The 21483-nt window shown below is 43.4% G+C and overlaps 1 protein-coding gene and 1 long non-coding RNA gene across 7 annotated transcripts in view; one reads left to right on the top strand and one right to left on the bottom strand.

Annotated features, from left to right (window-relative positions):
• Positions 1-21483, top strand: part of LOC133165058 (receptor-type tyrosine-protein phosphatase F-like) — a 116230-nt gene that overhangs the window by 51886 nt on the left and 42861 nt on the right. For all 5 annotated transcript variants that reach the window (XM_061294436.1, XM_061294435.1, XM_061294437.1 and 2 more), the window contains 3 exons: positions 3134-3279; positions 3909-4050; positions 17691-17879. In XM_061294436.1, coding sequence (XP_061150420.1) covers positions 3134-3279; positions 3909-4050; positions 17691-17879 — 477 coding nt within the window. The remainder of the gene's footprint in view (positions 1-3133; positions 3280-3908; positions 4051-17690; positions 17880-21483) is intronic.
• On the bottom strand, positions 9274-14901 carry LOC133165218 (uncharacterized). 2 transcript variants are annotated; one of them, XR_009717528.1, is made up of 3 exons: positions 14766-14901; positions 14557-14640; positions 9274-9708 (listed from the first exon to the last, which is right to left on the bottom strand). It is a non-coding gene; the product is annotated as an uncharacterized LOC133165218 (long non-coding RNA). The 2 variants fall into 2 exon arrangements; XR_009717529.1 differs by lacking the exon at positions 9274-9708 and adding an exon at positions 14304-14453.

Here is a 21483-nt window from a genome sequence, read left to right as displayed (position 1 = left end):
GTCGCCTTGTGAAAATTGATAACTTGCTAATTTATTATTAATAAGAATGAATGGTTTTCACTTTGCCCGCGTGCAAATCGATTCGTGTTGCTCTACACCGCAGAAGCGGGCTCTCAAGCAAGGCGGGGTTGGGGATTCCTTGTCAGCCAGAGAAATAAATAAATAAAAATAGTTTGCTGCTATCATTAAAATACATCGACTTCAGCCATTTGATTTAATAATGTGATTACTTTGATCGTGACAAAGACATCCCAACCTTATTTTACCTGACTTCAAAGCTATTTCCACGAAAACCCCAACCTGGAAGACGAGCACGTGTTAGAAGACACACTGCGTCAAGAAAGGAGTTTGGAACCTTTAGGGAGAAAAAAAAAAAGCCTTAAAGAAAGCAGCGAGTGTGTGCGCACCTCGGTTGAGGGGGAGGATTTGCTTAGGTAGGCTTATGTGGTCTTCACCTCATCCTCGCCTTTGTTTCCGCGTGACAACTGCCTGACAGCCTAGAAAATGGGACACAGGCTATGGAAAAGGACTTTAAGAAAAGAAGTGACAAAACCCAAAACAGTTTGATAACCTCAAGCGCTGTCGCGGGAACACACAGTCCAAAATGTGAAATTAATCGAAATATTTGTACTGCTTAGAAGAATCTAGCCACTTTTTCTCTAATATATGTATATAGAGAGTTGTTTTTTTGTTTTCTGCCTGTGTGGCTTTTGGAAAGTTTTTTCAAAGAAGTCTTTTCAGTACGTGTTTTCACAGCCACCGGCACGCCTTCAAGTTGCCATAACCTGATCGCGTGTGTTTCCAACAACACGGAACTCCGCTTACCTCATCGAGCGCCACACCCGACGCGATCGCGTGTCGATGCGACAATGGGCACTTTATTTACCGCCACATTAATATGAGCCTGGCTTTTGATCAACGCCACTTTGAGTCACCTCTTCTTTTCAGCTTGCGTTACATCTCTGTCACGATAGAGGCGGGATGGGAAACACCTAAACCGTTGAGGCAATCACACACACACACACACTCCCAACTGTCACGGTAGAGGCGGCAGGGGAAGCACCTAAACCAGGGGTTCCCAAACTTTTTCACCTCGCGAGCTACTTTTGAAATGACCAAGTCACAAAGATCTACCCACTAAAAAAATAATAATTTTATATATATATATGTCATCGTGAAAAAAAAGTCCTACTCCCATTCCCTATGAAAGTGATACTTCTTACTATGGCCAGCTGCCCCACTCATTTTTATACCCTTTCTTAAGTTTAAGAGAAAAAACAGGTTGCTGACAATTAGAGGGATCTCGCGAGCTAGCGTGTTTGTGTTGTGTTGTTAGCGCCGTTGTTTGTACACCCGTCAAGTGCGGGAAAAAAAAAAACATTTTAATATCACGCGATCGACCAATAGTGGCTTGGCGAGCGACCGGTCGATCGCGATCGACGTATCGCGCACCCCTGACCTAAACCATTCAGGCAGTGACACACACACACGGGTTGGAATCATTATGTCCACAAAGGAGACAGCAGAATTCCCTATGGTGAAAATCCACTGGGAAAACTACAGTAATGGCTGCCACCACTTTGTTCAATAATCTCTATTGGCAAGGAAGTAAATAGGTAATTAGTCAGATTTGTTTGGACTGGATTGGTGCACCGTGTGTCCTCAAATAGTGGTACGCCATCAGGTTTAAAACAGATGATGGAGGGGAGTTAACAATCCTTCGACCCATCTCGAAGGATTGTTAACTCCCCTCCATCATCTGTTTTAAACCTGATGGCGTATATATATATATATATATATATATATATATATATATATATATATATATATATATATATATATATATATATATATATATATATATATATATATATATATATATATATATATATATATATATATATATATATATATATATACTGTCCTATTAATTGAGAGGTCTCAACTCTTCTAATATCATCAGTACAGCACTAATATTAGTTGTTCTTGGCAAAGTATCAAGAATATTTGTTGCGCTATTACACCTTTTGTTAGAATCCATTTCTTAAAGCGTTATAGCACTGCAAAATAGATGCTAATTAGCGTGATCATCAAGCTAGCAGACCGAAAGCGTTTTGGTTATTTTAAACACGCAAAGTGGAATTATCTGTTTAATTTTGACAGTCAACTTAAAGTGGTTAGTGGGCACTAAAAAGCTGAAGCCATATTTTTTGAAGGCTTGTTCACGATTTACCAAAGTACAGCTAATTTTGAAGTGAGTCGAGGTGTTTCTTTTCTTTATATATAGTACATATTTTGGGGATTGTAATATAAATGTGAGGTTAGCCAGCGTGCATTTGAATTAAACATGGTCATTCCCCACAACACTTTACATTTAAATAACATTAAGGCGCTCAAGTGTGTGGCGTCTTATGCCAGCCACACAAAATAATCAAACGCACACACATGCTGCACACGTACGCAGTCGCACAAGCATTCCCATTGTTCCTCAACCCGGCTGACATTTGGCTGATATTTTGGTCCTGCTTGTTGCACTGGAAATATTTAGAGTGCAAATCTTTTTTTTTTTTTTTCTTTCTTCCCCCGCGGGCGCCGAGCTGCACTAATGATGGCAACCTGATAAGCTCTTGTGCCTGAGCATTCATTGTTGCGTGCTAAGGGGAGATTGCGTTTTGGGGAAGGGTGGGGGGATTCTGTGTTGGCATGCTGAAGACCCGATTAGCTCCGTTCTGATTTTTAAAGTCCCCGCCGTAACATCTGTCTTGTGACACTTCCGATATAAAACTTATGTGAGGGGGGGGGTTCACTCCTGGATCAGATATCAAAACAGAACGTGTGGCCTCAAAACATTTAGCATCTTTAAAGTCATGAGATTTTAAGAATAATTAGTGGGGTTTGTATTTCTCTTTCCTGTTTAATCCACTTAATAAGACAAGCTTGAAAAAATTCGATAGTTGCTTTATAATTTGTTTTACAACACAAGACAAAAATAATTACATTTAACCCCTCAAAAATGGTCTGGTTTTTCCTCTGTTGTAAAGTTAAACAGCCAGGAAAGAACAAAGAACTGTAATTTACTGTTGTTTGTTTATTTATTTATTTAAATTGTGTTTTTTCTGTCACCCACTTTCAGACATGCCAAGCTTCATCAAATCCCCCGAAGACCAAACGGGCATCTCGGGCGGCGTTGCGTCCTTTGTGTGCCAGGCGGTCGGCGAGCCCAAACCCAGAATCACCTGGATGAAAAAAGGCAAGAAAGTCAGCTCGCAGCGCTTTGAGGTGAGCACACGCGCACGCATGCACACACACACACACACACACACACCGTGCCTTATTTGCGCAAACGAGCGTAACGTGTCGGCCTCCCCATTACTATTGATCCTCAAACAAAGCACAGCCGGCTTCTTCTCTCCGAGCAAGACCAGGCAAGCCTCCCTCCTTTGGCTTTAATCTTCTTCTCTCTCGGTTTATAGCGTAGCCCACTTCATCTTTGTGCATACTTGCACCCGCACGACTCGACTACATCTTCTCCGCTCACCGCCGCTTCTTTCAGCACGTCTGAACACAAAACAATATCCTCACATGGCTTTGCTGACCTTCTGTAACCGAATATGCAGTACATGGCTTGGTTTCTTTTGTCCATAATGTTTCCTAATCTCTCCAGTCCAAGTCAAACGCAATTATTTGTTTATTAGATAAGTCACTCACAAACCTTTTAAACCAAGTACCACGGAAAAATAATCACTCAGCACTCTGAGCCATCCTCGTGACTATCATTCGAATACGTTTTTCTTTTTTTCTTGAGTACATGTCAAAAAGTCGATTCTATGCTGCAACAGCGTGAAATGCTGAGAAGTAAAAAAATAAATAAACCAAAGCCATTTCTGACCTCTCTTTCCATCTCCCAGGTGATCGAATTTGACGACGGCTCGGGTTCTGTGCTACGCATCCAGCCGCTGCGCACGCACCGCGACGAGGCCATTTACGAGTGCACGGCGGCCAACAGCGTGGGCGAGATCAATACCAGCGCCAAGCTGACCGTGTTTGAAGGTAAGGCTTGTGTGGGCCTTTGTGTCAATTATGCATTAATTTGCGCCTGGACGCTTCGAGGGTTCTTTGCATTTGTCGGTGTCGGTGTGGAGCAATTCATGTGACATTAGCATTGATAGCAATAAGCACAATGATAAGTTCATTGATTGTGGAACGTAAACAGAGAGACTCATAAAATATTTTTTGACCCTATCTTCATATTCCCTCAAGGAAATTGAGTCATCCCTTATTTTAATCAACGATTGACAAATACTAATAAAAATAAGATCAGCGTAGTATTGACAGGGTGTGCTTTTTAAAAAAAAAAAAACTATTTTTTTATGATTTATTTTGTCTTTATTTATTTAATTTATTTATTTTATTCATCATTTAGTGTTAGATCCAAATGCGTGTTGTTCAGCCTCGGGGGAGGTCGCCACCTCTTCCTGACACGACATATCTACAAAATGGCCGCCAATGTAAAATAGTCAGCGAGCCACGTGCTGAATAATCCGACAAACAGCTTTTGGAGTGTTTTGCACAGATCTGTGTCGCCCCGGCCCGCTCGCCCTCTCCGCACTCCTCCTCGCTGGCGTTAATATACGAGATGTATGTGGACAGAGGTTCCGCACCCCGGCCCCCGCTCAGCCTTCCATATCAGCGGCTCGTGAGCGTGCATTTCCTCCCTAATTGATTGTAATTTTGTCATGTGGATGCGAGTCACTCCGGGGCTTTGATTCCATTAGAAATAATAATCATAAAAAACGCCTGCGAGCCAGTGGGAGGATGAAGGTCGTCCGCCGCATCACGCCGGACTTAGAGAAGATCCCCCTCCTTGCCTTCCCTCTCCGCCCTCATTTGGTGTCATTTGGTCGGGCCTTGCGTAATCTTCCCAAAGGGACTTTTTGCTTTACCCCCCACCCCGCCCGCTCTTACTCATCCTCGTCTTGTGCATCGTGAGGAATTGTGTGGCACGAGGTGAACACGAGTCACATAGCATTAGGCGCAAATACAAGTACACAGTCCTCCTAGTTATTGTGGGAGTTATCAGGAAGAATAGCTTCTGCTCTCCTGGAGGGAAAAAAAAAAATACGGAATGTGTCCGTGGGATTTTGTTTGTCACTTATGTTGGGCTCTGGGGGAGACCAGAGCTCGCTGTATTTTTTGCAGTTCATCCCAGAGGTGTTTGATGGGTCACGCATTTGGGCTGAGACTTCCGTCAAATGATCCCACGAAGTTAAAAGTATACAAATATCTTCAAATCCCCTTAAAATGAACAGAAACAGTTAGTTGGTAGTGATACCATTTAGCTAGGAATGTGCCCTCTCAGAAGTACACAAAAAAGGCAAATGCACTTTCCTCAAAAAGGAAAATTGGTTGAAAAAATGTCTTCAAGGAAAAGATAGGGCCTTTGTTTTCTCCCAACATTTTTGCGCAGCTTTCCCCTCGATGAGCGATGAGGAACATTTGCTGTCCACAGAATTTATCACAATAAGTTTCAGAAATCATCTTGACATTCCTTGCAGTTTTCTGTCAACGGTTTCAGGGGAAGACAAAAAAAAAAAAGACATGTGGTGATGAATAAGCCTCGACTGTTTTGAGCCGACAAAAGCAAAACAATGTGAGCTCATATATCTTATGGGGAAAAGCCGCTCTCGGTCTACAAGCTCGGGCAAGCCGCTGCTGCCTGCCTGCGCTTACCTGCCCGCAGAGGAACGGGCAGGCGGCCAAAGCAAGCGGGCGCCCGCTGAAGGTGAAGGCTTCATTCAGCGTCTGAGACAAGAGAGACAGATGTTCACCACACTGCTGTTGCTCAATTGCCGACGTTGTTTTTGCCCCCGCGCTAAGTATGTTAAAGCGAGCCCGATTTGTCCACTTGTCCTTTGCTGTTTGGCGTAGGAAACAAAGGGAAATATGTTTCACATGGATTGTATTCTTCACTTTTAGTTTTTTTATATCATTTCCATTTTAGTTATATGTACTTCTATTCAAATATTTTGTTTTATTTCTTTTTTTTTAATTGATTTATAGTATATTTTTAGTATGATGAATTGAATATTTATATTAATATTATTTATTATTCTTTCATAAAAAATTGAAATAATCCAATAATACCAGCAAAGATGACTTGCCGGGCTGACTGGAGCTCCCTCAATACTGCATTTTTTATAGATTGGCCTTTTATTGTGAGCAGCCTCAGGCACACCTGTGCAGTAAATGTGTTGCATTACCTAAGAAAAACAGCGGTGATACCAACACTGACTGATTTGGACCACTCGGGATCCTCGTAACATAGTAAAGCCGCCCATTATAGAGTGGCCAGCCTCAGGCACACCTGTGCAGTAATAATGTCGTCTAATCGCCATGGCGATATGCTACACGTATAAAATCGAAGGTTTATCTCTGCAAAGGAGAACAAATTTAGATTGATTTGTGAGTAGCATTTGAGAGGAATAGGTTTGTTCCTTGTTCAGCTCATGAGAAATGGAAACAAAAACACAAGTGTTGTATTTCTGTTGAGTAAATAAACATGAAAATATCGAGCATGGTCGTTCCGCGACACAAACCCTCTCTCAAGAGTAACGTCACCATCCCGGCCTGACTATATTTAGGCTATTGTTTGCGGCCCCGGCAATGCATCAAGTTCACAGCGGCGAAACTTGGTGCGAAAAACACGGGGGCGGCTCGCAAGCAGACGGAGATTAATGGGCGGCCAACCTTAATGGACCGTGCTAGCCCGGAGCTTTGAGAAGTTCTACAGCAGCTCTGATGAAAACGAATTTTGGGCGGGGGGGAGGGGGGCTGGGCAGAGGGAGGAGGAAGGGGGGGCTGCCTTTTGGTAAAAAAGCCTCACCGCCATGGTGACAAAAATATTATATAAATGTGCTCACACCAAAAAAAAGATCAAAAAGTAATATTTGTATATAAGTGGAAAAAGACCTTCACAACTTTTGAAATGAAATATTGAAAAATTTGGAAATGCACCATTCATAATATACATAGATGCATAAAATGTCATACTTCTTCAATCCAGGTTCGAGGTTACTCAAAGAATGCGCTGAAATAAAAAGAACAGCACGATAGAGCCGCTAAAGCCTGTTTAGCGACCCTCTGCCAAGTTGGACTTTAGCACTTTGGCACGTCACGAGTTTCCAGTCACTCTGTAATTCATTCTGTCACGCTGTTAGGAGTCCCGCTCTTTTGTTTTGCCGCTGTTCTCACGCCATCCGGAGGTCATCCAGACTTTCAGACTGGGCCCCAAAGTCATTGTTGTTTTCGCCTATAACAAAATAATTATCGGCGTCATAGCCCGCTCATTCCGTCGCCGCTATATTCTTTTATCGGCGCGCCGAGTATACCGGACGCTCGGCAATGACCGCGGGGAACGATGACTCGTTGCACGGCTAACGATGCCTGCGCCCTGACCCCGCAGCACCCCCACTCGAATTGAAGCGCCTCAGTAAATGTCCTGCTAAATGGCGCTTGTCCGGCCAATGTGTGAAATAGCACTCCCGCCGTCCGAGAAGACATCAGAAGCGACACGGGCGTCGCAATTGCAAAAATTGAACATGGCACGTGGACGGAGACGCCTTAGCTTCCGTGTTTATATTCATGGTTTCTCAATCAAATAGTTGGAACAGTGCCTGATGGTGCCGACGTAAAAAAAATAGAAAAAAGGGCCTTAATGGGTAAGTCTCGCCGCAGAAATGTTGAAGAGCACACGCTCGTTCGTCCTCGGGGGAAAAACTGCGGACGTGTCTCCAGACACGAGAATGTTATCTAATGGCAACAGATCAAACGAGCACCATCATTACCAAAGTCCTCCCCTGTCAGAGTGTAAATTGGAAATGTTCTTTTTTTGAAGAAGTTAGCCCCGTCAACTCCCTTTGAACTCGCAAAGTTTTCATGTGGAAAAAGGTCAACCGAGAAATACGCAAGCTTGGAAGAAAAAAATAAGTTGTCTACCTGTTGGAGAAAAGAAAACCGCAAAGTGCCTCAGAATGAATATCAATGGCCCCATCATCTGAATTCAATTTGCGCTCCAAAAGGAGACAAAACCTCATCGAGCTTTGGGGCTCAATTGATGGACCACGACGCAGCTTGACTGTATTTAGCGGCGCTGCCTTGGGTGCGCCGTAAACAAATTACAGCCTGGCCGCCTCGCAGAAGGCCTTTATTTGCTCGTCCGGCTTCGGCGGGTCCCCGGCGCAGAGGCGGGAAATGACTGCGACACAATAGCCCGTAATAAATATCTCGGCGGCCCAGGCGAGTGCGGACAAACGGAGCGGACGGGATAAATAGTGGGGAAATCTCATTGCGCGATGAATGCCTACGTGAGCCGTATTGGAATGATTTAACATGGAGCCCAGCGCCTCCGACAACTTAATCCCATCCTTTGCTTGCCTCTATTCAAATGATCCACAATGACCAACAGAAGGTGTGTTGTGTAACAGATATTCTCCCACAATTCTCCCTTCCCGCTCCCCCACGTGTTTATGTAATGTCCACGCTGCCGTTTTCATATCCTGAACGGTGAGCTCGGCGTGCCGTTAAACGTTTCTGTCCATATTGTGTTTGTTGTCAAAACATACTGGAGATGAAGCGCTTTACTGATATCGCCGTGATAACGTTTTGCGACAGCGCCTGTTGCAGTTTTGAATTGGTAGAATGGTTAATAGCGTATTTACTGTCGCGTCTCTGGGAGAAGTGCTTAACTTTCAGATTTCCCCATCAAGGGAAAAGGCAAACAGACGGCGGATTAGTGTTACTTTGAAAACGTGATGGAATTTGTTTGTCGAATATTTTGATTATTATAACTTTTCCTAGTATTTTGTATTTTTCTTTATTTGTGCATTTTTTTTGTATTTTCAGTATTGCCGCTTTGGTGCTCACGGGTGTCTTACCTAATATTTTGACTTTTGCCACTCCCATTACAAAATGACTTATCTTAGCGATATAGCGATATAACAAATAAGCGTTTTGAGTCCCAGATTCATGAAACGAATCTTTTTTTTTTATTGTGTCAAGCCCAAAATGGCGCTTTGACCTCCTCAGGTGTACACTCCTCCTGTGTATATATTTTGCCAGCGCCGCTGTGGCGATTCGATTTAATATCTCCCACCATCTGCTGGCTGGAGGCCTGGCGTCGTAGATCATATCCAGGCTGACAGTTACAAACTGCATCTGTCTCTGCACGCCTCTCCCAAGGACTTGGACAATATGGCGAGGGTGGTCGTAGCGATCTGCGCCCTTCCATCCTTGCTTTCAAGGACTTGGAGGGCAAAGGAAGGAGCTTTGGTCCAGACTGGGCCACATCTTACTGCTGTGATGACTCCACGGGGATTATTATATAATATAATATTATATCTAAGAGAAGCGTTAATTGTATGGAATTTAAAATTGGCTGTTGGTATTTGACGTAGCACAATACCAGAAGCAACCTTGCGGTGACCTTCAACAAGACACAATTCCTGCCAGAATGCATTTCATTTCCGTACAAGCCTTTCCTCCTGTCGAGAAATGACACTTGGGTCCATTTAAAGTGATTGATAAATGCTTTGGAAATGCAAATTTGCTGGGATATTTCCGCGGCGTTGGATGGAGTCGTCCGTGCTTTCGGGCGACGTTTTATCATCTCCCCTTGTCCATCAATTGCCGTTTGCTTTTGGCAAGCTGTATCTGCAAAAGAGCAAATGCTGCACTGTCAGTGGTGATCATGTCTATGGCCTCGGGGAGCCGAGGAAGCGAGAGAGGCTTGGGAAGGAGAAAGTAGGCAGAAAAAAGGAGAGGAAGAGGAGGAAACCTCAATCAATAACTAAAAATACCCAAAAAGTTGGGGATTGCGGACGAGGAAAACCAAAAGGCACACATGCAATTTTCAGTGTTTGTAGTGAGATTATAGAGCTCTATAAATGGACACTTTGCTAAAATGTCGGAAACGTGTAATTTGGTATTAGATTAGAACCAACTGCATCTGCAGCTTGGAGAAGAGATTTACGGCAAAAGGCGAATGTTTAGATGTTCATGGGGGTTTCAAGTGGGTACATGAAAAGTCTCACATGGTAGGCTTCTCCCTCTCTTCACACACTCGAGTGTGTTATTTCGGGGCGGTATTAAATGGCTTTTTCATGCTAAATGTCTACGCAGCTGTGGACAGCCACTTAGTCTCTTCTGTAGCCTCTGACGCGTTTGTGGTTTTCATCTGACACAACTGCGTTCTGATGAGTTCGATTCTTTTAGATATTTATTTTCATTGTAATATTTTTGGATTCACGACCCAGTCATGGAGAAAGAAGCCTGTGCACTTTGGTTTTCCTTTCCATTTTTTTTTATACTTTTATATTACCATTTTTAAGTATTTTGTCATTTTCTCGAACTTTCTGTATATATTTAATATTTTTTAACAATATTCCAGCATTTTTAATGAACACACTCAAGTGTGTTGTTTTGGCCTATTTTTGTTGTGGTATGTTTTTGTTGTCATTCTTAGGTTGCTATTTGAAGAACATGTTCACAGTTAAATGTTTTTATCTTTAGCGATCTAGTAGTGTTTTGTATTGCATGGTGAAGACGTCATGTATTGGCTTAGTGTCGGGGCTCAATCTCGGGATGTATTGAATTCATCTGGATGTCTGCTCTGGCCCCGCGGGAAGATATTAAAGATGTGACATGACACACTCCTCCGTTTACATCTGACAATTGTCAAAAGCAGACAGTGACGTCTCTGAATTGACGTGTGGCTGTTAAATGTCCGCAAGCAAGCAGATTTTTGTTATTAAAAGATTTTGCCTCAGAAGGCTTGTGAGTGATCACTACTGATGTGATTATCAGGAGTAGTGTGTCATGTCTGTGTAGCTATCACTTTTGAAAACTTTTACCTCAGACTGTTGTGATCCCAGTCACGACCATTTTTTTTTTCCTCCCCAGATATGCGTATAGACAAATCTGATTCCATAAGATGGTTTGACCAAATGTGGGCTGAGTTTGGCTTGTTCTGCCATTTGAAAGTGCAATTTAACACATTGATCATTATTAGCTTATTAAAGTAGAAACACGTCGCACATGGAACAAAATTAGCCTTAATTGCATGGTAATTAAATCATTTCCGCTAAACGATGCCGTTTATTTTGCCTCAGATCACCGATCAGTCCTTATTTCCACTGCTTTTCGGCTAATATCGACTACAGCTATGTAAGTAGCCCAACTTCAAAGCGTATAAGAAAGGCAGTTTGATTTTTCTAATTTGTTAACGCCGCCACAAGCCGGTAACCCCGCCATGAAAGAGCAAGGTCCATGGCTTTGTGGGCTAATGAGTCAACGGCTCCTCGGGGCATGACTAGCTCTGGATGGATGGACCTTAGCAGAGGTCAGCGGGGGAGTCCTCCATGACCTGGCTAATGAGAGGCTTCTCTCCCTGACCCTTTCTTCTTCTTACACACCAATCACTCCAAGAGTGCCCCTAAGCTTGAGGTTGTGCGTCACCATGGACCACCGACAGCTTGGCTTTTTCTCAGAGGTGCGGTTAGTTGCAGGTTTTACCTGAGATCAAATCGCAGTTGTTTGTGCTTGCACTGCGTCAATACTTGCTTGCAAGGCATGGCTGACTAAGCAAATACTATATGATCTCATCGCAGTTTGACCTGCTTCCTAACACCTGCGGTGTCACACCAAATGCTTCTCTGTTTACTTATTTAGAAGATAAGGATGGTGTTTTAAACTCTGTCACTCATGACTGAACCTGCCCCCGCCATTTTTGTCTGTCATGTCACCTGTTAATATTGAGTCATATCAAGGAATCAAAATAGACAGTTGAAATCATTTTAGGAACCCATAGTTTATACCCAAGTATGAAGAAAAAGTGAATTTATAATGCCATTGTCAATATACCAGAATAATGGACTCGGTTTGGACATGCATTTGAACACAGCCATGATAAGGCCCTGGCAAATGTAGAAAAGAGAAAAATAAATAGATAGGAATCTGTGCACGGCGGACATGTGCTGTCACAACTTGCCAAAGCTGTTATCACTCTTCTGTAGCCTGGATAGCCTTCCAATCACAGAAATGTGGGCGCATCTGACATATGTCAGAAAAAAAAGAGCAGAAGACCAATAAAACCATCAGAATAGAGGCATGTTTACGTTTGGTGCAAAAAACATGTCCAAGCCAGTTTCACCAAGAGATATGACATTACGGCAAGCCACTTATGATGGACCACCAAAAAGTTTTCCCAAGACCTTTCGATTCGATTCAATTTCTACCAAATATACTAGGCACTGCTAAATTTTGAAGAATGCGAGTGTTTGTCAAAGCATCTGGGCAGAGATTGGCAGCAAGTTCAGTTAGCACGCTGTAAAACATTCAACTAACTGAATAATCACCCCCCCCCCCCCCCCCCCCCCCCCTCCGTTGGGAAACATTTGAGCATCAGGCTCACAAAACGCTGGGAGCACATAAAAATGTGGACGTGATCCGAGATCAAGATCAGGATTATTTCGTGCGGCAATCGCTAGAGCTACAGGAATCCGATCTTTTTGTGGCGTTTGAGCCTAAAGGCCATGTTTTCACTTTCCCTCTTAGCCACCTGAGCCGTTGCTGTTGCCGTGACCTCATACGGGGAACAGTTTGCAGGTTGTTTTTGAACCCCTCTGCTATAATAAAAGTTGACACCCTTGACATAGACTGCATATTATTCATTATGTCCGACCGAGGGAATCAATAAAGCCTGTCACAGGAACCGAACATTTTAATTAAGTCAACCCACCGCCATCCGCGCTCCCATACTCGTAAAAGTCACTCCTATCGGCCCATAATTGCACTTAGCGTGTCACGGCGAAGCTCCGCCGATGATTAATTTGAGACGTGAAGATGATTGATTCATTTGTTTGTTTACCAACTTGTTGCTCTGCTCCAGCAGACCGTCACACTCTCCTAGTTTTTAGACCCTTGTCCTTCTTATCCAGCGACTCCAGGAGTGACAATCAAGTCTCGTTTGCCACACTGCCGTTTGTTTATTTCCCGTCTGCAAGGTGTAAAGCGCAAAATGTGTGTGCGCATCATAATAACATCTCGATGGTCTTGAATGGAACAGGCTCAAATTTAGCCAGATGTTTTTCCATTTTGATCATTCTTACATGAGTTGTAATGCTGCGGCCACAGCACTGACCACCGCTTTTTAGGAAAATCCATTTTCTACCTCAGAGGGGGCCACAAAAAAAAGGGGGGGGGGGGGTTAATGCCGATATAGTTTCATTTTATGTATGCTATGGGAGAAGGGTGTACATATGGGAAACAAATCAAAAAATACCTTTGGCCTGCTTTTTAGGAAAATCAGTTTTCTATCTCGGGGGGGGGGCTGCAAAAAAAGGAAAACATTTTTTCTTTTTTAATATAAAAAAAATGCTGATGAAGTTTCATTTTATGTCCACTATGGAAGAAGGGTGTAAATATGGGAAACAAATCAAAAAATACTTCTGGCCTGTCGCCTAGGGTGGGTCCAAGTATATTAGGGGGGGATTAGTGCCCCCTCGGCTCCCCCTCTAGCGCCGCCAGTGTTTCTGACCAAAGATAACAAACATTTCTTGTACAAGATTGACCAATTATTAGCAAGCAAAATTTAAAAGTGCCTCAGGCAGCTGTGCTATTAGGCTGATAGGCATAAAAGACCCCCTCCCTGCCAGTTAGACGAACAACACAGAACTAGAATAATCCTGTGAAGGAATACAAGCAAGTGGAGGCATCGTATTCGTCAACACAAGACAAGGTGACTCGGCCGACAGAAGCCGGCACATTTCGGAGAACCTCCCGTGGGCTCGTCGTGCAGGGTCGTAGGTCAGGGTTATGCGCAAAAAGAGTGCGCCCCGGCATAAATAAGAGACGCGTGCTTTCTGGCAGAGCCGTAGATCACGCTGATGGCAGTAGAAGTATGATATCAGATCGCCCGGAAGAGAGAAATAGAAAAGTGGAAAAGATGAAGATGATAAAACGAAGACTGTGGGGGTGGCTTGGTCGGGGAATTAGATGACTGTTATTGATTATGTGCTCGCAAGCGGGAAAATAAGAGCAAATGTTCTGCTCAGCCAGACAAAGAAGTATTTCGTTTCAAAGGTCACACAAATGCATTACAGTCATTTTACTCCGGATAAACAACAAGCTAGTCATCGCCTTTTTAACGCGTTAAAAAGCAGCAGCGGCGGTGTTGTGTATAGTTTTCCATGACTTTGTTTTTGTGACGCTCCGTCGCGTGGAGGTGTGTCATGGCGTGCGCGCAGTGTTTGTTTTATGCGCCATAGCAACTCGCTCAACACCTGAAGATATCGTGCGAGGCTCCACGAGATGCGCACGTCGTCTCTCCGTCTTGCATTACATTCACTGACCCTCCTCCCTCCGCCACGGTTGATCCCGAGCGTCGTAAACACGCTTATCTGCTTTGTGGAAAGTGCTTGTGAAAGCTTTCAAGCCAGGCCTTGCAAAGAATTTGTGCGTTTTTTTTTTTTTTCCAGGTCGCTTTTCTCCACAGATACTCACCATTTCACAAGCGTCTTACATCAGGAGACCTTGGAGGTGTTTCTTGAAATCCAATGAGGGGCTTGTTCACAGCAGTGTAGAAACCTGGGCGGGAATGCTAACCAATTAGCTTCAACGACTTTGTTTCTTCGCCATTTTGAGAGCTGTTACATGTCAGGACTGGTGTGCGAGAGTTCTAGTTAATTTGATTTCAAATAGATTCAAGGTACCTGTATCTTGGCGTCAGGGTCCAACATCAAAACAGAAAATTCCATTTTGATGAGCGACTAATCAGCCAAGCAGCTTGTTCAGTCGAACTCGCTGAACTTTTTATTTGCATCCTCGTCCCCCACCTTCCCTGTTGATACCTCGCATGCAAATGCTTTTGCCTCTGCAACGCTCCCGTCGGAAAACAGCCGCGGGCCTTTCACTTTTTTTTTTCTCCCCCCTCGAGATGACTCGTGTGCCTTTCACCGCCATATTGACTCAAGACCAATTGGAGCACAGACAACACCTTTAGTGCTATTTAGTTTTTTCTTTTTTCTTTGCAGATGAATAATAAAAGGCTTTAGTGCGAGACCTGGTATTGATTTAAAAAAAAAAAAAAGAAAAAAAAAAGCGGGGCTAATACAACACATCAGACGTGAGGAAGTGCCTCTTTATTCTCAAGAGCTTGAAAGCTTTTTATCCTAATCGAACGTGGCACTGATGAATGTTTACTATTCACGATGCATTCTTAATCTCCTCTGTAAATGTCAGATGTACACATGCCCCTTGTTCTTTGGAAGTCAAAGTTGCCGTTTTATTACGCGTTTACTTTGACAGTAAACGTCAATAAGCTGACAGCCTGAAAAATCCCGAGGCGAATGACCATCATTCGACTGTTCCGTAGGAGCCAAAAACGAAGCAAAGTTTCTACTATCCATTTCTTCACTTTTAATCGTGAATGGTTTTAATTGGGGGTAAAAACTGCCATGTTAAGTCTCCTTTAACTACAGTATTGATGCACAATGTGTTTCCTCATGAATATTTGCGGGCATATGCTTGCGCCCCTTCCATGTTTCACAAGGATGTATTCTCCATAAGAGGCGTCTGTTCTTCTGCCCACACGTTAAACATTCATAGCAGCGCATTTGTCTGCCGTCAGCACTGCAGATTGAAAAGAGTTATGAACGTGAAAAGGAGACACAAATGCATGTCTGGCCCACCTAGTTAACAGTTTTACCCCCGACGAGATGTTTGGGGTTGGCGGGGGTTATCGGGGGAGACGGGCCCGGCTGACATTAGCGCTGCATCGCCATCCAGTGGGCCTCCCAGTGGGGCAGTAGGACGAGGACGGTTCTATTACAGCGGGGCTCTGATTAGAGTCGTCGCCCTCGTCGCCACGCTCCGCTCGCACTGGTAATTGGAGCTGGCAGGAGGTTGGCATGCAAAGCCTCCCCAGTGCCCGCCCCCTTTTCTCCTTGCTCTCCTTCTTACTTATTTCCTCTTCCTTGCACCTGCATTACACCTCTTTGCCACGCTAGTTTAGGACCGCATTAATTGGACTAATTACCAGATTAGAACGGTCATTGGCGACATCAGCCGTACCGTACGGTCTTTGCCACGATCCCTCCACGAGTCAACTTGACATCACCCGCTTGCGTCACTTTTCGATATTCACGGCTATTTGTCGTAAATAAGCATCTGCTCTGCTTTGTTGGATCAATACCAATAACACGTGACTTTTTAATACTCTGTGTTCCGTCAGGCAAAATGCTTGATAAAATATCCTTTTCGTTTCAAAGAAGCACAAAAATACCAACTATAAATGTCTTGTGCATGTTTTCATCCAATAAATGCTTGAGTGGAACACCCCCAGTGCCCTTTTATGAATAAAAAGTAAATAAATCAGTACTCGATTCAAATGTTTTCCTTTTTAACTAAGGATAAAGAACCAAAAGAAGGAGTGAAACGTGTTAGAACACATATTTAATTAAGAGTTTGTAATTAAGATACGAAGGGGTTTCAAATTTAGGAGAGTAAGGATTTGCGTTTCGGTGTTTATATCTTAAGGTTTTAAATTAGGGGTTCAAGCTAGGGTTAGCATTTCAAAGTCAGGATTTAAACAAGGGCGAGCATTTCAAATTAGGATTCCAAGGTTTCAAGTCAGAATTTGGGTTCCAAGTCAGCGTCTCAAGCAAAGGTCAGGGTTTCAAGTCCGGGCTTTTGCTTAAAAGGTCGGCTTATCTTGAGAACCATCAAGCTGCGTGTTTGATTTGATTTACTGGCTTCCCTCCAAGCATTGCCTGCCTTCTCTGGCGTCTCAGGCAATAAAAGAGGATGTGCACAAAGGCTCGTCTTTGTCTTACCCGGAATGACAAGTTGCCAGCGCAGACCAGCTGCAGGAGTTGCTTGAGAAAACAGACAGGCCTCCACAATAGCTTGTCAACTACTCAAAGTTTTTTTTATCAACCAAATGAGTGGGATATGCAAATTGCTTCAGCTTCGAATGACAAAATGTGCAGGATTTTCTATTGTAAATTTCGTAAATACTCCGGCTTCCTCAAAATTGGGTTTCAAGGCTCGGGCTAGAGTTTTACATTGGGATTTCAACGCACACATTGGATTTCACAGCCCACCTGCCAAGCAAACGGGGTGAAAAGGCGTCCGGTTCATGTATAAGCCTTGATGATTTATTCCCACCCTGTTTGTACTCTCTCGATACCACCTCCGCCTCGTGTAATATCTCCCTTTGCATTTTTCACCGGCCGGAAACATTCGCCAATAATCATAAATATTATAATCCACAAGGTCGATGCCTATTGGATAGAAGGCATGAGCACATATGAATAGACTCCAAATACTTGTTCAACTTTTTAGTTTTCTTGCTCACCATACAAAGTCAAAATACTTGAAATAATCCCCAAATTCCAAAAAGTTGGTGGTGTATTCTGAAGCCAAGTTTTTGTTGGCATCTCAATGCGGATACAGCTTCTTTTTTCTTTTTTTTTTTGTATGCTGAAGACCTCTTCATCCTGCACTGAATACTTGCAAAATTCTCGCGAGCCGGCATCCTTGAAGCTGTCGAAGCTGCTGAGAGGCCTCTCAACTTCAACATTTTTATTTTTTTCTGCCTCTTCTAACAAAATCCCCTGGCGTATGTTCATCTGCAGAGAACCAGATCCCCCACGGCTTCCCCACCATCGACTTGGGCCCCCAGCTGAAGGTGGTGGAGCGAACCAGGACGGCCACCATGTTGTGCGCGGCCAGCGGAAACCCCGACCCGGAGATCACCTGGTTCAAGGACATGCTGCCTGTGGATATCAGCAGCACCAACGGTCGCATCAAACAGTTCCAATCAGGTACGCACACATTTAATTATACGTGTTGATGTTTGCTTTTACCTGTTTGTGAAATTTTACCATCACGTCAAAACAGAAATTAACCTTAGCCATGCAAATTGGCCAGTTATCTGTCTCATCGTATTAATTGGGCAATTTTAGACACGGTGACTCTTGTAGCTGATTGCAAAAAAACACCAAATAAAAGCTCCGTTTTTTTCTTTTAAATATCCCTTGGAAATTGTACCAGACTGTAACACAATGTATGTCTAGTGAAAGAAAGGACAGTTTATTAAGAATAAACACTGGACTATTGTTATTGACTATTGAGTCGAGGCAGAGTGGTAAAACAAGCAAATACATGCAATACAATCGAATACAATAAGTGCAATGCACATTGTGCGAGAAGCCCATAAGCAAAGGCCACGTGAAATATTCCATAATATAGTCACTAACCTGTATTAAAAACCAATCAGTCGGCCTCTTTTTTTTTCTTCCCTCTCAAATAAACGCACCAGCATGCTAGCGCAAGTCAAGGTTAAAAACAACTGTCATATCATACGTTACTCCATTTAGTCTTGCAGCAAACTTTTAATTGCTTTTCTTTCTCTTGTGAGACAGTGAGGGGCCGCCTGGAAATACGCTGATATGCCCTCGGCCTAACAGCTCTTTTTATCCGCCCCCCCTCCCCTCTTCCTATTACTATGACCCAGACATCTGCTGACACATCAGGATTTACTGCTAGCCATACGACGAGATGTATAACAAAAACGGGAGACAAAGACAAAGCGAGGCGCGAGCTTTCTGGCTGTTTATTAGCCCAAGCGCGACGTGTTTCACCGCACGGGTGTTTGGCGGCGGTGCACTTTATCACCTTGTTTCTAATCTGTTTATTTCTTATCTGTGGCCTGCCAGAAAGCCATGTGTTTTATTTGGTTGTTGTTTTCTTCTCTCCCACTGATGATTAAGTGGATTACTAACTAAATTTCTCAACCCCTGTTTGCCTCAATATGACTCCCACCTAGGCGGTACGCCAATTAGAGGTAAGGATGATGATGATGATTAAAAAAACAACAACAAATGTCTACCATCACATCTCATGCAAACAGACCCTTTGCATCAGTTTCCCCCAACCCTACCCGACGTCACTGCCACTCCGGGTTCATCGACACCTCTTCCACTTCTCCCCCTTTGTCTGACAAGCACATGGTCTGTCCGCTGTGGTTGCGTTTTACACACAATGTTCACCAGCCTTGCTCTCGGCACGTTCTAAGGTGTTACCAAATCGAACGTAACGCAATCCGTTTCAGGATGCTGGTAGACCTTGCTCATACTCCCACAAGAAATGCGTATACCAAGTGTTTTTATATTATTATTAATATTATTTTATCACAGTTGTCCCAAGCTATATTGCAGTTCAGTTCTTGCAACTTCACTGGATGACCGTTTTTTTTTTAATTACGCACATGTACTTAATATCTATCTATCCATATCTTCTAGTTATATCTATCTATCTATCTATCTCATCTATCTCATCTATCTCATCTATCTCATCTATCTCATCTATCTCATCTATCTCATCTATCTCATCTATCTCATCTATCTCATCTATCTCATCTATCTCTATCTATCTCTATCTATCTCTATATCTATCTATCTCTATATCTATCTCTATATCTATCTCTATATCTATCTCTATATCTATCTCTATCTATCTCTATATCTATCTATATCTATCTATATCTATCTATATCTATCTATATCTATCTATATCTATGTGGGAACTTGGTAGCCTACTCTGAAAAATCTGAAGGCAACCCACTTTTGGGTCCTGACCCACCACTGTGTCACCGTCCAAAGGTTTTGCCAGTTAGCAGCCAGCCATCTTTACATTCTCTTTTGCTGACTTCCTCAGCCTTCAGCAGGCTTGACCGGCTTTTCAAAGACTCACACAACCTCGATTTGAGCGACGTTGCTGTAAACGCCGACTTTGAGCTGACCACGTCTTGACCCGGTGGCATTGGGGCCAAGCGGCGAGGAGTTGCATTCTAAACTGAAGGTCGCATTTGCTAAGCGAGCTCGCCGCTGCCGCTACATGTCTTGAAATGTAAATTGACGCCGCATTAGCATACACATGCACTCTGCAAAGTCTGATTTAAACGCCGAGCTGTTTGCCTCTGTACTGTTAATTTGATTCTACAAAGCAGAGTTGACTTTGTGGGAGGTAACCTCTAAAGCAAACTTTATAGAGTTCCTAACAAGGAGCTGAATGGCAAAATGATCAACAGGCTTTTGTCTCATAACTCAACCAACAAATGTCCCAGAGCTGAGTTTGAGACCCACTGTTCTGAAGAGTTAGAAATAACCCGACCGGAGGGTGGGGTGGGAAAGTTAGGGGGGGGGTAAGTGTCGCAGGTCTGACAACTTAAGCGCCTCGGTTCCCGCAGGCGGCCGGCGCTATTTCCTCCCCAGTGCGAGATTGACAGTTTGGTGACAGCGTGATTAGTATGCAGGTGCATGTCAGCACCGAGTCGCACGGCGGCAAGTTCACCACCTTGGAATAGAGGATGTGCTGTCGTGAGATCTGAGCGCACTGAGAAGCTTCACCTTGGTAGTCAGTTTGCCGGGTGGTGAGCCTTGTTTGTCGCATCCATCTCATGCTGCATGGTGTGGGGGGGAAAGGGGAAAAAAAAAATTCCGACACATCATCTGACGCCGACGTTTCTGTCTTGCTCCTAAGCGCGCGACTGGTTGGCTTACTTCCACGCTAGTTCTATGTTGTTTGTAAGGCGTCATATTTGTTGTCACAAACACGTGTTCCACACATTGACAGATTTTACATGTATGTTGTCAGTCACCTGAGAGGTAAGTTTGCTGTTGTTTGTGAGCACCGATTCATTTGGATACTCCGATAACAAATTTGTTCCCGTTTTTTTTAATCAGTTGTGCACCTCAGGTTTTCATCATAATACAAATATAAATAAAATAATAATTAGTCATATTTATGAATGAAGAGTTAGATTCAGCAACAGGTGAATTTATTTAACAAAAAAAAAAAAATTAACTAGAGAAGAGAAAAAAAAAATGAGACGTTTTTTAAATCAGCATTGAAAATATGTTTAGGGACAGATAAAGCCATCTCTAATTAAAATTTGATGTTGACCAGTATAATTGGATAGTTTCATGAGTCGCGAGTCTCAAGTGTTTTACACGATGACCTCAAAGTACCATTTCCAAGCTCGGCTTTTTATCGTCACACCTAAATGTTTCGATGTCAACAATTGCTTTCAACCCAAAGGAGATATGGGCAGCGACTCTTGAGTGTTAGACATAACAGCGTTGGCAAAGTAGCTTACACGCAGGTCAGCGATCCAGGAAAAAGCCGGCTTATATGCGGCTCGCGTATGTCCGGATGACCGCGGCGGGTCTCTTCTTAGGCTTTGATGCCTTTGCAACATTCCGGAGCTGCCGGTAAAAGCCATCTGGCAGTGTCACCGTCACCCTGTGGGGGAGCCATGTTGACACATGGTCAACACACCCAAAAGAAAGATCATTAAATATTTTAGACTCTCGGTAAAGAACATTAATGCATACATGTGGCTTGGGATGGGTGTCGCTTGTTTGT

The sequence above is a fragment of the Syngnathus typhle genome, linkage group LG13 (assembly GCF_033458585.1).
Source record: "Syngnathus typhle isolate RoL2023-S1 ecotype Sweden linkage group LG13, RoL_Styp_1.0, whole genome shotgun sequence".
NCBI classification, from domain to species: Eukaryota; Metazoa; Chordata; class Actinopteri; order Syngnathiformes; family Syngnathidae; genus Syngnathus; species Syngnathus typhle.
Note: the sequence above shows the minus strand (reverse complement) of the source record. Positions and strands in the feature narration are given on the sequence as shown.